This window comes from Strigops habroptila, chromosome W (genome assembly GCF_004027225.2).
Source record: "Strigops habroptila isolate Jane chromosome W, bStrHab1.2.pri, whole genome shotgun sequence".
NCBI lineage: Eukaryota > Metazoa > Chordata > Aves > Psittaciformes > Psittacidae > Strigops > Strigops habroptila.
In genome coordinates, this window is record NC_044301.2 from 22772777 (window position 1) to 22786735 (window position 13959).

Consider the following 13959-nt stretch of genomic DNA (forward strand, 5'->3'; position numbering starts at 1 on the left):
CCTTTCTCTGGTAGGTAGATGGACCCATTTAAGCCTGGTTCAGAAGTTTCCAGTGCATATCAAATATGATGCATAATCTAGATTTCCAGATCTTTACTATTTTGTTTTTAATGATGAATCTCTTGTTCTTTATAAATATGTTATCTTTTACTTTTCTGATTGGACATAAACCCACATACCTGGTTTATCTGAGGTCAGTCATGGAAGACCAACAGTGTCTGGCTACTTCAGGATGCAGGAGCTGCTAATGACTTTCCTGCTGGCTTGCTGAGAGCTTTGGGCAGGTTGTTTAACCTTTCTTTGTTTTCCATGTCACCAAAATGGGAATAAAATATACTTTTAAAAATGCATTCTGAGACCTAAATGAGTACACATGAAAATTCAAACTGTTTCTATTCTAGCTAAGAAGTAGTTCAAGCTAATTCTGTCTTTCTGGTGTTTTTTGTGTGTGTGTGGTGTTGTGTTGTTTTGGTTTTTTTGTGTTTTTTTTTTTTGTTTTGTTTTGTGGTTTTTTTTGTTGTTGTTGTTTTTCTTTTTCTTTTTTTTTTTTTTTTTTCCAGTTGGAGTGCCTCAAGCTCATTGCCTCTCAGAAATTCACAGACAAGCGCATTGGGTATTTAGGTGCCATGTTGCTGCTGGATGAGAGACAGGATGTCCATCTTCTTATGACCAATTGCATCAAGAAGTAAGGGTACCACCTCTCTCTCCATCAACACATGCTTTGAGGTTTCAGGATCTGAAATGATATTTTGACTGCTTCAGTTTTGGGTTGTGGTGTGTTTTTTTTTTTTCCCTCCCCTGTCTTAGAAAACTGATATCTTTGGTTTGTTGCATGCTGTTGACCATACAAGACCGTTCCAGTATTGTACCATATTGGGTGATCCTGTCTAGCTTCCTTAGAGGGAAGAGAGTATAAAATTGCATTGGTCCTGAAGAGGTGTATGTGGCAAACAACCCTTCATGGAACTACTGTTGCAAAATGGTAGTGCATGTTTCTGGAGGTCATGTTAAGATAAATAAAATCAGGAAAATGAAATGACCACAGTAAGCTGCTGGGCCAGTACAGAAGACCTCTAATTGTTGCAAAGAACTCTTCCATTTCTGTAAATTAGTTCTCTCCCAGTTTGCAGTGAGAAAGAACCAGGTGAGCAGTAATGCAGTATCAGTAAAGGTCCATGCACCTTCTAAATATGATTGAATCAGGTCGTTATAACTTTGTGGGCTGGACTGGCCATCATATGTCATAGTCATATATATTGCTGCAGCCATGTTGGCCTGGGTTTGTGTGCTTGACTTCTGCTGATGAGCTCTGAAGAGTTGTCTGACTTTAAGGATCAAGGCACTGTATCCTGCTTTCTTTTTAAGGTTGGCCTAATGGTCCTGATGAATAGTTTTCCTTGGAAGCAAGGTGGCAATTTGGGATTTGCTGTCCGCTTGGCATTGTGCCAGATGAGAGGATGTGACATAACTAACTTTTTTTTTTTTCTTTCAGCAGAATGCTGTTTAACTGGGACTGGTTTACATTATAGTTTAGTGGATGATTAGTGCATTTCCAATAACACTCCTTTTCAAGATGAGTAAGAGTGGAATAACTGGGTTCTAGTTGATTTAACCAGAGGCTTGATTGGTTGGGTGTGGTGTGTCTGTTTTTATTATTTACTTTTAGAGCATAAGCCTTCCAGATATTAGCAAGTGAAGTATTGATCTTCAGTTGGACTGTGGCCTCAAAGTGCTTGGAAAGAAACTTGAGAAAACTGCAGGCCTGAGGATCTGCTAACTTTGGACCTAGCATCCAGGAGAGAAGAGACATTTGGCTAAAGATTTTTCATTGAAATGTCATACCTGTGAGGCTACCATTAGAACCAGGCTGCTAGGTTAACACTTCTTTTGATTAGTTATGTTAAAATGAATTTGTGTGGTAAGGGTGTAGAGAGTTTGAACTGGAAATGGGTCAGACTGAAGCTGAGCAAAACAGGTGGACAGCTTCCCACCACCTCAGTGGGTTGTTTTATTGCTTTCTTCTTTGGCTTCTCTACCTACCACTTTGTCTTGCTTTTATCTAGACATTAAGGCATTTGATTTATGGCAGTCTTTCATTATTTAGAGCAAGACCTAAATTTTTGGTAGAAAAAAGCGAGCACCCTCATGAAGCACATACTTGCTATACACACAGCTTTATATAGCTACCAAAAATCTTTTAAAGGAAGGAAACAAAAAACCCATTTAGTGGCATGTGCTACCTGTTCCTTTGTCTGCATGTTGCCATAACTGCTTGGTGTTACAACCAGAATACTGTCTCTGGCTTTTCTGCACACTGTGAGCATTTGGTTACATAGCACTCATTTCCCCAGCTTCTCCCAAACCAGGAACCATACTTCTTATTTTCTTCAACACTGATCTTGGATACTGTGGCAACACAAATACCAAATAGTCAGATGGAAATGTAGTGTAGAAATTGGTTTTAAAGGCTGTTGGGATTGCCATGTGGAAGCTGTATTGTCTGGTACTTAGTGTGACATTGGTAGCTGGCCTCATGAATAGCATCTACTGTTAGGTGGTTTAACTTCTCATTGACTACTTTTTGCAACTTCCTTAAGCATAGGAATGGTTAGGATTGCTAAACAAGATGCCTGCCTGGATTATTTTCAAGGTGTGTGAGTGGTGGAATTTGTGGTTTTTACTCAGGACAGGATATTTTTACATAGATTTTTCTACACTGTTTGGTTTGTAAATGCAGAAGGTAAAGTCTGTCCTAGAACACGTTTAAACTGGGACAACCTGCAGAGTCACTGCAGGACTGTACTTCATGTTAGGTTCCTTTCTGCATGCAAGTTCCAAAATACAGCATTTTGTCTTCAGAAGTTTTAATGGAATTATGTGGTCTTTCTTCTTCTCAGCTCAATCCCTAGATACCTACCTGATGGTTTTAACCAAGTATTTTATCTTTGTAACTGGGGTTTCTAAGTAGAAGTAGTAGCAAACCCTGTGGTACATGCACTCAAAGTTGCTATTACTCCTAAGTCATGCTCCCAAATAGCTGAGAATCTGGAGGGTTCTAGGCAAGGTGTGCAGCCGGTTAGATGACTGCAGATACAGATGCCTTTTCCTGTGTGTTCAGGTTCTCTGTGCATGCTCATTGGCTTTTTTTCTATTTCTTTTTCCCTTTACAGTGACCTTAATCACAGCACACAGTATGTACAGGGACTGGCACTCTGCACTCTTGGCTGCATGGGCTCCTCAGAAATGTGCAGAGACCTTGCAGGAGAGGTAGAAAAGCTCCTCAAAACATCCAACTCCTATCTTAGGAAGAAGGTATGTCAAGGAACTTTTAAATACTTTGCTATGGATTAAAACTCAAGATTGATTGGATGCCTTGCTAATATCTGGAATACTAGATGGCTTGGATCACACTGGCTGAGTATTTTCCCAGTGTGCAAGACAGAGGTCAAAACTCCTTGTCTGTCTATAGCAGGAACATGTCTAAGTCTCTAAAAGACAAGCCTCCAACAGGAGAGACAGTTGTTTCTATTTGGATAGCCTCTACTAGTAGTATGTGAGAGAGAAAGGTTAAGGGCTTGAAACAGGCAAACGATTACAAGTTGTCTTGTTTCCATAGCAAGTGTGCCATAGCATCTGCAAAGTGTAATCACCCTTATTCTTTAAATTTAATTGTTCAGTTTTGGGGAGGGTGGGGATCAGTAGGATTTAAGAAGAGCTGCATTGTTACTACTTTGTCTAGTGCTGGATCTAGAGAGAGATTGGAGGGAAAGCAATGCTAGGAGGTATTGCTGTATTCTGGGAAGAGGACCTCAGTGTGGTTGACTCTTAAGCAGCAGCAAAGCACAGTGTCTCCTGTTGCTTCTGTACCCTAGAAGAAGTAGGTGCATTTTTTTGCAGCATACTTTGTTTTTCACGGGACCCATCACCTGCAGGAGAAAGTTGTAGTTATTTTGTGGGGAAGGAGATGATATTCAAGGGAAAGAAAATGAGCCATAATTTGACATAAATCTAATTGTTTGCTTCCAATGCATTATGCCCTCCCTAGCAACAGAAAGACAGACTGAAGTAGCCTTAAAAGGCAGAGCTGCTTTGCAGTTGATATCACTTCTGAAGTGAATAATGTAAAAATGAGCTGTTGCTAGTGGGAGTATTACTTTGTAGCTCTGTGCCCCCCCCCCCCCCCCCCCCCCCCCCCCGTGGTAGTTTTACTGAACTCTGTGATGCTGTTTAGTATCTCTTGTGGTAGAGAGATGGGAAAATGTACCATAAACTTTCAAGGCCTTTGTATATCATGAAATTTGTGATAGATCCCACTGTGCTAGATGTTCTCAAAGCATGTATCATTGTCATTACAGTATGTACTAATAGAGCTGTTTTTCCTATACAGGCAGCATTGTGTGCTGTTCATGTCATTAGAAAGGTGCCTGAACTCATGGAGATGTTCCTGCCAGCCACCAAAAACTTGCTGAATGAGAAGAACCATGGTAATACCTGACTAATATATTAGCCAGGCTATGCCATTCTTTAAAGGATGGTGCACTTGCTACTTAAGTCTTTTGTTTGGGAGCAACTTTTGAGGTGTATTTGTATGATTTGTTTCTTCCCATTTCTGTGCAGTGAGAGCAAATGTCATTCAGAAGGAAAGGATGTGTATGGGGTTTTTTTTGTGTGTGTGTGTTTTTTTTTTGTTTTTTTTTTTGTGGTTGTGTGGTTTTTTGTTTTTTTTTTTTTTTTTTTTTTGTGGGTGTTTTTTTTTGTTTTTTTTTTTTTTTTTTAGTCCAATACTCTCCCTAAAGGGACTCTAAAGTGCACTTTTTAGGATTGGGGTGTTTTTATGTGTGTTCTGTTAGCATAGGACTGTAGGATTCTTTGACATCATTTTAGCAGGCATTCCCAGGACTGAGATACCTTTAAAACTGTCAAGAAAGAGTCTTTCTTTGGTGCTGTTTTCCATCAGAAAATAGATTCTCACTTCAATGTTCCTTTGTGAGATTATTCTATTTTAATGCATTTTCTTGTATAAGTGCTTCTAGAAGATTATTTAAAGAGAAATTCTAGTATTAACACCTTGACTAATTCATATCAAGCCTAGTGCTCACTTCCCAAAGTCTTACTCCTGTGGCACATATGCAGTGAGCATGTGCCTTAAAAAAATAGTTGGGTGTACAGTAGATGTTTGCAGTGCTGAAAACCCACTACAGGGAGAAGTTCTGTCTCAAGACAAGGTAGTTGTAAATGCCAACAGTACTAATGTGCCACAGTAGATTCCTGAGAAGCTATTGTGTTTTTTTTTTTTTTTTTTTTTCTCCTCTTCCCCCCCCCCCCCACCATGTGTTGTAAACCTTTGGTGTACAGGACAGTTTGCATGTGGAATGTGGCTTGTGTGGTGCAGCTAGTTTTACCTTGATTTAAAACGTGATGATCAGAACATTTAGACCAGGCACTGCTTCAAATAGGCAATGTCTGTAAGACTCTTAGTCAGTAAGTGATGCCTATGTGATTCATCTTGGTAGCATGAGATCCTCTGTCTTATGCAACTCTGAAAAGCTTACAGCTGTTCTGTTCCCTCTGTTCCCTCTTTAAAGATGGGAATGCTCTTCCTCAAGCCTTGGGCAAGCAGAGAATTGGGTCTAGGTTCACCTGCATTCAAGAACTGGATCATCCTTTCTGCTTTCCTCATCCTTAAAAATCAGCTTCTCCTTTCCAGCAGTTTTAGCCATGGGCTTCGTGTTGAGCTTTGTCTGAAACATAATATATATGAAACCCTTTCAGCAGCCTTTTGGGAGGTCTTCGTGATAAGTAAGCAGCGTCAGTGTTAAGAAAGCTGTGACATAAGCTTTATAAATAGATACTTATGTACTTCAAAACAGATTTTTGATAGAACCTGTAATAGGTCAGAAAGCTGCATAGCTTGTGGAATATAAATGTTATCATCTCTGCAGAAAATGTTGCTTAGTAAGCAGGCTTCTGGTCTCTTTCTGAGTCAGGAGCTCAACACCTACAATGCAACCGTATGCTGGCAAATGAAGTTGCTAAGCCACTGTCCATCATATTTGAAAAATCATGGCAGTCAGGTGAAGTCCCCAATGTCTGGAAAAAGGGAAATATAACCCCTATTTTCAAAAAGGGGAAAATGGAAGACCTAGGAAACTACAGACCAGTCAGTCTCACCTCTGTGCCTGGCAGGATCATGGAGCAGATTCTCCTGGAAACCATGCTAAGGCACATGAAAAATAAGGAGGTGGTTGATGACAGTCAACATGGCTTCACCAAGGGCAAATCCTGTGTGACCAATTTGGTGGCCTTCTATGGTGGGGCTACAGAAGTGATCATAGAATCATAGAATAGTTAGGGTTGGAAAGGACCTTAAGATCATCTAGTTCCAACCCCCCTGCCATGGGCAGGGACACGTTGCACTAAACCATGTCACCCAAGGCTCTGTCCAACCTGGCCTTGAACACTGCCAGGGATGGAGCATTCGCAACTTCCTTGGGCAACCCATTCCAGTGCCTCACCACCCTCACTGTAAAGAACTTCTTCCTTATATCTAAACTGAAATTCCCCTGTTTAAGTTTGAAGCCATTACCCCTTGTCCTACCACTACAGTCCCCAATGAAGAGTCCCTCCCCAGCATCCGACCCCCTTCAGATACTGGAAGGCTGCTCTGAGGTCTCCATGCAGCCTTCTCTTCTCCAGGCTGAACAGCCCCAACTCTCTCAGCCTGTCTTCATACGGGAGGTGCTCCAGCCCCCTTATCATCCTCATGGCCCTCCTCTGGACTTGCTCCAACAGCTCCATGTCCTTTTTATGTTGAGGACCCCAGAACTGTACACAGTACTCCAAGTGAGGTCTCACGAGAGCAGAGTAGAGGGGCAGGATCACCTCCTTTGACCTGCTGGTCACACTTCTTTTGATGCAGCCCAGGATACAGTTGGCTTTCTGGGCTGCAAGTGCACACTGCCGGCTCATGTTAAGTGTTGTGGTTTGAGCCCAACCGGTAACTCTGAACCACGCAGCCACTCGCTCACTCCCCCACCTTCTTCCTCCCCTTGCTCCCGGAGGGATGGGGAGGAGAATCAGAAGAATGTAACTGCCACGGGTTGAGATAAGAACAGTCCAGTAACTAAGGTATAATACAAAACCACTACTGCTACCACCAATAATAATGATGGTAAGGGAAATAACAAGTTGAGAGGATACAATTGCTCACCACCTGCTGCCCGATGCCCAGCCCAGCCCAAGCAGTGATCTGGGCCTTCTGAGTAACTCCCCCCGGTTTATATACTGTGCATGACGTGACATGGCATGGAATACCCCTTTGGCTAGTTTGGGTCAGGTGTCCTGTCTCTGCTTCCTCCCGGCTTCCCCTCCTCCCTGGCAGAGCATGAGACTGAGAAAGTCCTTGGTCAGAGTAAACATTACTTAGCAACAACTAAAAACATCGGTGTGTTATCAGCATTGTTCCCAGGCTGAAAGTCAAAACCACAGCTCTGCACCAGCTACTAAGAAGGAGAAAAATGACTGCTGTAGCCGAACCCAGGCCATTAAGTTTCTCATCAACCAGCACCCCCAAGTCCTTCTCTGCAGGGCTGCTCTGAATCTCTTCTCTGCCCAACCTGTAGCAGTGCCTGGGATTGCCCCGACCCAGGTGTAGGACCTTGCACTTGGCTTGGTTAAACTTCCTAAGGTTGGCATCAGCCCACCTCACAAGCGTGTCAAGGTCCCTCTGGATGGCATCCCTTCCCTCCAGCATATCAAGCGAACCACACAGCTTGGTGGTGTTGGCAAACTTGCTGAGGGCGCACTCAATCCCACTGTCCATGTCACCGACAAAGATGTTGAACAGGACTGGTCCCAACACCGATCCCTGAGGGGCACCACTCATTACTGTTTTCCAGCTGGACATGGAGCCGTTGACCACAACTCTTTGCGTGTGGCCATCGAGCCAGTTCTTTATCCACCAAGTGGTCCATCTATCAAATTGATGTCTCTCCAATTTAGAGACAAGGATGTCATGTGGGACAGTGTCAAACGCTTTGCACAAGTCCAGGTTGATGAGAAACTTAACATGAGCCGGCAGTGTGCGCATGCAGCCCGGAAAGCCAACCGTATCCTGGGCTGCATCAAAAGAAGTGTGACCAGCAGGTCAAAGGAGGTGATCCTGCCCTTCTATTCTGCTCTCCTGAGACCCCACTTGGGGTATTGTGTACAGTTCTGGTGTCCTCAACGTAAGAAGGACATGGAGCTGTTGGAGCAGGTCCAGAGGAGGGCCACAAGGATGATAAGAGGGCTGGAGCACCTCCCATATGAAGACAGGCTGAGAGAGTTGGGGCTGTTCAGCCTGGAGAAGAGAAGGATGCATGGAGACCTTATAGCAGCCTTCCAGTATCTGAAGGGGGCCTGCAAGGATGCTGGAGAGGGACTTTTCATCAGGGACTGTAGTGATAGGACAAGGGGAATAGGTTTAAACTTAAACAGGGGAAGTTCAGATTGGATATAAAGAAGAAGTTCTTTACAGTGAGGGTGGTGAGGCACTGGAACAGGTTGCCCAGAGAAGTGGTAAATGCTCCATCCCTGGTGGTGTTCAAGGCCAGGTTGGACAGAGCCTTGGGTGACATGGTCTAGTGTGAGGAGTCTTCTAGTGTGAGGCAGGGGGGTTGGAACTAGATGATCTTAAGGTCCTTTCCAACCCTAACCATTCTATGATTCTAATTAACATGTCCTTGTAGAGTTCTGTTTATATAGAATCACAGAATGGTTTGGGTTGGAAGGGACCTTAATGATCATCTAGTCAAACTCTGTCTTTTACCATCTGACTGTATATTTAGCCTGCAACTTTGCAGACAAAGTTCCACTCCGCCTTTGGCTTTTACTTGCAGGTTTAAGACGCTAGCACGCTGGTATCTGTTTTCCATTTGGCACAGTGGCAAGCACAAATATATTGTGGTAGATATGTCGGATTCAAGAATTTTTATTTCCCCCCCCATGATTTCTTGTTGTTTCCTTATGATTTTTGTAATATATCTGGAGCCAGTGAAACTGTATTAAATGGTGGTGGGTTTTTTTCCCTCCCTTCACCTTTAGGTGTTCTTCACACATCAGTTGTCCTCCTCACAGAGATGTGTGAGAGAAGCCCAGACATGCTTGCACACTTTAGAAAGGTAAGCGTGAACTGATAATACTCTAAAGTCAGTATTTATGGGTTGGTTTGTGGCGGGTTGAGGATTTTTTGGGAGGTTTTGTTTGGTTTCTTTTGGTTTTGCCACTGTGTCCTCTTAGTCTCCCTGGTGTGCATGTCTTTTAATGAAATCCTTGCAACTGTTTGGGTTGAAGAAGTCTGCTTGTTATCAAAATTAACAAAAAAAAAAAAAAAACACCACCATTAAATTTGGCTATTTTGTGTGTATCTACTCCTAATCCCCTTCAATAAGTTGGTTAAGTTACAAAACATCAGTCTTAAGACTATGCAGTATGAAGCTCATCCTAAAGTTAGATTTAAAATGTCATCTTTGTTCCCTTAGGGTTTTTTCCACTCTTTATAGCAAATTGCATAGTCACATTGGCATCACAAATGTATTAAACCTAAAAAACTGAGGTTTGTACTGACACCTGAATACCTTAACCACAGCCATGCATTTTTTAAACTCTGGTCAAAAATACCACTGGAAGTTCTAGTTGTGTAGGTAACTCATCTCTGGTGCATGCTATATTGCGTCATTTATCAATCTAACTTAAGGGTTTTGATAGTCAACGTCACTCTTCCTCTGGTTAGGAATGCTTGCTTCTCCTCCCCACCCCTGAGCTTCCTCGTGCTGTTTGCTATAGTTTGCTGTGCAGTATTATTGCTGTATCAAAATTTCTGAAAATTGCATTGATTGTCATTCTGACTTCTTAGTCAAAGAAGGAGAAATTTAACAAAGCTGGTAGAACTGGCTGTTTGCGCCTCTGAAAAGTCTTAAAGGTGCTTATTTATTTGCATGCCTAGTTTGTTCTTCTTCCTGGGCTTGTCCGTATCATTAGGGATCTCAAACAGTACATCCTTTGATGCATCTTAGCATTTTGGCATGCATCTTCCCTTGCCCTGATTGCATATATCAAAGCAGGAATGGAAGTGGGACTAGGGTCATCTTGAAGGTAGCCATCTCTGCTAACTAATTGCTCAGTTAAGGTGATAGTGATGGGAAAAGAGAGAAAAGCTGAGTCCGCAAAATTTAGGTACTAGGTACATTCTTTTCTAGTTCTCCATCGTAGTTGTTTATGCTGTGAATGGTATAACATGGATTTCTCCCTAATGCCTGCTTCGTCTGTTTTGTCTCTTTTGTCTGTTTGGAATCCTGCTGTGTGTAGAATGAAAAGGTAAGTGTTAATTCTTCTAGATGATGCATGCTTGCATTGAATCTATAGATGCTTGTCACTTGTGAGGCAGGGCCTCTTAATGCCACACTTGTGATTGATTGCCGCATGCTTAGATCGATTGTATTTGTGTAATGCTTTTTTGTGCTGGTCTTGTCACTAAACCTCTATGCCCATGGCAGCCCTGAATCTCAGTTGTGGCCTTTTCCAAACATGACTCTGTTTTCCTCAAGCTCACTCTCATTTGAGGACTTCTTTAGGAATTTTTTTTTTTTTTTTTGGTGCCTAAGCCAACTGGAGCCCTGGGCTTTTTTCTTATCAAAACCTGAGCTTTGTGTTTTGCCTGAATCATGGGGCAACTTTGGGTGGTTCCCAAAAGGGAGCAGGAGAGACTTGGCCACTTGTAAGTGGGCTTACTGTGCTGCAAAGATCTACCAAGTACAGCTGCGCTGCTGGTGTTTTTCATGGGTGGAATTTGACAGCAGAAGATTGGGGGGGGGGGGGGATGGCCTTCAACCAGTCTCCATGGCTGTAATGTTTCTCTTCGTTCTGTCCTCAGTCCTGATAACTCTTACATGTTAGAAGGCAAAAAAAAAAAAAAAAGTTAATCAGGGTTCCAGGAATGTTCCAGCAGGTCACTCCATTTGTCTGTTACTCTGTCTTGAGGAAAGATGTTGCAGCACCCTTTGGTTTCCTCTTTAAGGCAGAGAATAAGAAATTTATCGTTCCTTTTTGTGTATTTTATGAAATGCCTGTTTACAGAGGGGTATGTAATTCCTGAACAATGAAGGTAGGAATAAAAAGAGATGATGGGGGAACTCTGCTGGTTTTCTTGCACTGTACCTCAAATGTACAGGAATTCAGCCCAGAAAACATTGCCTATTTAGTATGTCCACATGCAGCTATTGTGCTCTTTAAGTCATGTTGTGCTTTTGGCACCTTCTGCTACTATTTTTCCTGAATCTGAAGCACCTTTGTGATTTGATGTTGTCAGAAGTGGCACTTTACTATAAGCAATCTCTGATCTGGTAACAATTTAGAATGAACGCAATTCCTGACTTGTAGGCATACATGAATGCAGAAGCAGCCCATCTCAAGGATGGGAAAGTTTGTGAAGTCTTAAAGGTGAATCATTGGAAAGGGTTTTTTAGAGAACACACAGTTGGAAAGAAACTTTATGAACGGTGTAAGTTTGATACAATTTTGTGCTTCCAAATCTGGCATAATAGCAGTGCTTCCATCAGTTTTTCTGTTGCTATGCAGAACACTTCTAACATCAGTGAAGCAAAGAATTTGGTCACTTTAGTGTTGCTGCTCTTGCCAAGAAGTTTGTGGTGAAGAGAAGGGAGAATAGACCCTGGAACTACTTGTGGGGGTCTAACAATAGAGCCCTGGGGGAAGGCTGGAGGGAAATCCATTCTCTGCCCTTTTTGGAAACTCTGAGAGCAAGCAGTTCACAAAGCTTTTCCTTGTAGAAGCTAAGTTGGATGGAGTGTCAAATAAAGGAATTATTAATAATTTAATCATAGCAGTACAGTACTTGAAAAGATCAAAACACTTGACTATGCCTGAAGCTTCCATGGAGATGCATGCTAAGAATTAATCAGGAGCTAATGTAGAGCCCCCAGGCAAAGTCCTGGAATTAGACCATTTTTATAGTCCCAGCAGATCCCCTTTTCATGAAGAGAGGAATTTAAGTTGGTATTTCCTCTCAGGTCTCAACTGCCGAACTCTGGCAGATTTAGTACTTTAAAGATATAACATGGTGCTCAGGACCCAGCTTAACTGTTTCTTGTTGTGCCCTAGCTAAGCTGTAGGTATTCGTGTAACATCAGCTCTAGGTGTGCAGGTTGAACTTTGTGGAGAAATCCATAGACTGACTTGATTTCAAATACAAGATTTGTTCTTGGACCTGTACTTAAAAGCTGGGGTGAGGGAAGAAACAACACCCTAATAGGACAACTCTCTGCTTAACAGCTTGTTCCCCAATTAGTTCGTATTCTGAAGAACCTTATAATGTCTGGATATTCACCAGAGCATGATGTGTCTGGGATCAGTGACCCCTTTTTGCAGGTAAGAACTGATACAAACTGATAGCTTTAATTCTAGCACTGTGTTTTGAGGCTTAGGTGTGATGAGGTGGGTACCTCAGGGCAGCTGTGTTGATTTTAAGTTTTTTGTGTCTTTGTTAGAGCTGATTGTACAGGTGCTCTTCATCTACCTTAGTGAAAGACACCTGCTTTAGTTTAAACAGCAGTTGTAGTGCATTATCATATTATGTGAAGTTGTGACAAGGGGGGAAGCAGCAACATGTGTTGGTCTTGCAAGGCTGTGCCTAATGGGTAGCAGGGGTACTCAGCAGTTCTGGCTACTGGGAAGAAAATGAGCACAGTGTAAGACTCTTCTTGTTGGTAAGGGTCATGTTAAGGATAAGCATTTTGCTTAGGAATGGAAATCGGCAGCTTTGCCCCTCCTCAGGAAGTGTCCTGGGCGTTTCAAGGGCCCCAGGTAAAACACTGCTATCCAGTGAGCTTTGCTTTATTTTGTCAAACAGGTACGAATCCTGCGGTTACTAAGAATTTTAGGACGAAATGATGATGATTCTAGTGAAGCAATGAATGATATACTTGCACAGGTGAGGTCTGCAAGTTTGAGCAGCTGAAACTTTCTCTTTTGGTTTCTTAATGTTTTGGATTCAGCAGCACTGGTGAGGATACAGTGGCTTGCTGTGCTGGGTGGAATTTTGCTGTAAGAGACGTGTTCATAAGTGTGAAGCTTGTTTGCTAGGGGTTGGTTAGTTTCACTGCATGCTCTGCAGAAAAGCACAAAGGGGATCTGCTTTGGATGCATTGGAGTCACTGATATTGTTTATTTTCCCAGGTTGCCACTAATACAGAAACAAGTAAAAACGTGGGAAATGCCATTCTCTATGAAACCGTGCTGACGATTATGGATATAAAATCTGAAAGTGGGCTCCGAGTAAGTTGCCTTTGCTATACACCACCACCATCCCCGCCCCCCTCCTCCCCTGGCTTCTATTAATTTGTGTAGAGGACATGAAGCAAAGTGGTTTTGCCAAACATAGTGTCGTGGTTTAAGCTCAGCTGGTAACGCAGAACCACGCAGCCGCTCGCTCACTCCCCCCTCTTCTTCCCCTCGCCCCTGCTCCTGGAGGGACAGGGAGGAGAATGGAAAGAATGTAAATGACTGGCAGAGCATAAGACTGAAAAGTCCTTGATTGGGGTAAGCATAACTTAGCAACAACTAAAAACATCAGTGTGTTACCAGCGCTGTTCCCAGACTAAAGTCGAAAGCACTGCACCAGATAAGAAGAAGGAGAAATATGACTGCTACAGCTGAAGCCAGGACAGTATCCACCCCTTATTTCATACTATTCACGTCATGCTCAGATCCCATCTTTTAAAATGTACTACTGCTTTTTGTGTCTCTCTCTTTTTTTTTTTTTTTTTTTTTTTTATATATATATACACACATACACCCACACACAAAGAGAGAGATATCATTCCTTAGTCCATGGACCATTCCCTATAAAGTTACTGAATTCATCCAGTCCATGATGTCAGGCTCCATCTCTTGTAATAGTCT

General features: G+C 42.5%; 1 protein-coding gene across 9 annotated transcripts in view; it reads left to right on the plus strand.

Annotated features, from left to right (window-relative positions):
- LOC115618947 (AP-1 complex subunit gamma-1-like) overlaps positions 1–13959 on the plus strand; it is a 61113-nt gene that overhangs the window by 19060 nt on the left and 28094 nt on the right. For 6 of the 9 annotated variants that reach the window (XM_030510923.1, XM_030510920.1, XM_030510926.1 and 3 more), the window contains exons 3-10: positions 561–685; positions 3171–3312; positions 4388–4484; positions 9085–9161; positions 10348–10356; positions 12331–12426; positions 12908–12988; positions 13234–13332. In XM_030510923.1, coding sequence (XP_030366783.1) covers positions 561–685; positions 3171–3312; positions 4388–4484; positions 9085–9161; positions 10348–10356; positions 12331–12426; positions 12908–12988; positions 13234–13332 — 726 coding nt within the window. The remainder of the gene's footprint in view (positions 1–560; positions 686–3170; positions 3313–4387; positions 4485–9084; positions 9162–10347; positions 10357–12330; positions 12427–12907; positions 12989–13233; positions 13333–13959) is intronic. The other 3 variants (XM_030510921.1, XM_030510929.1, XM_030510928.1) reach the window with 3 other exon arrangements.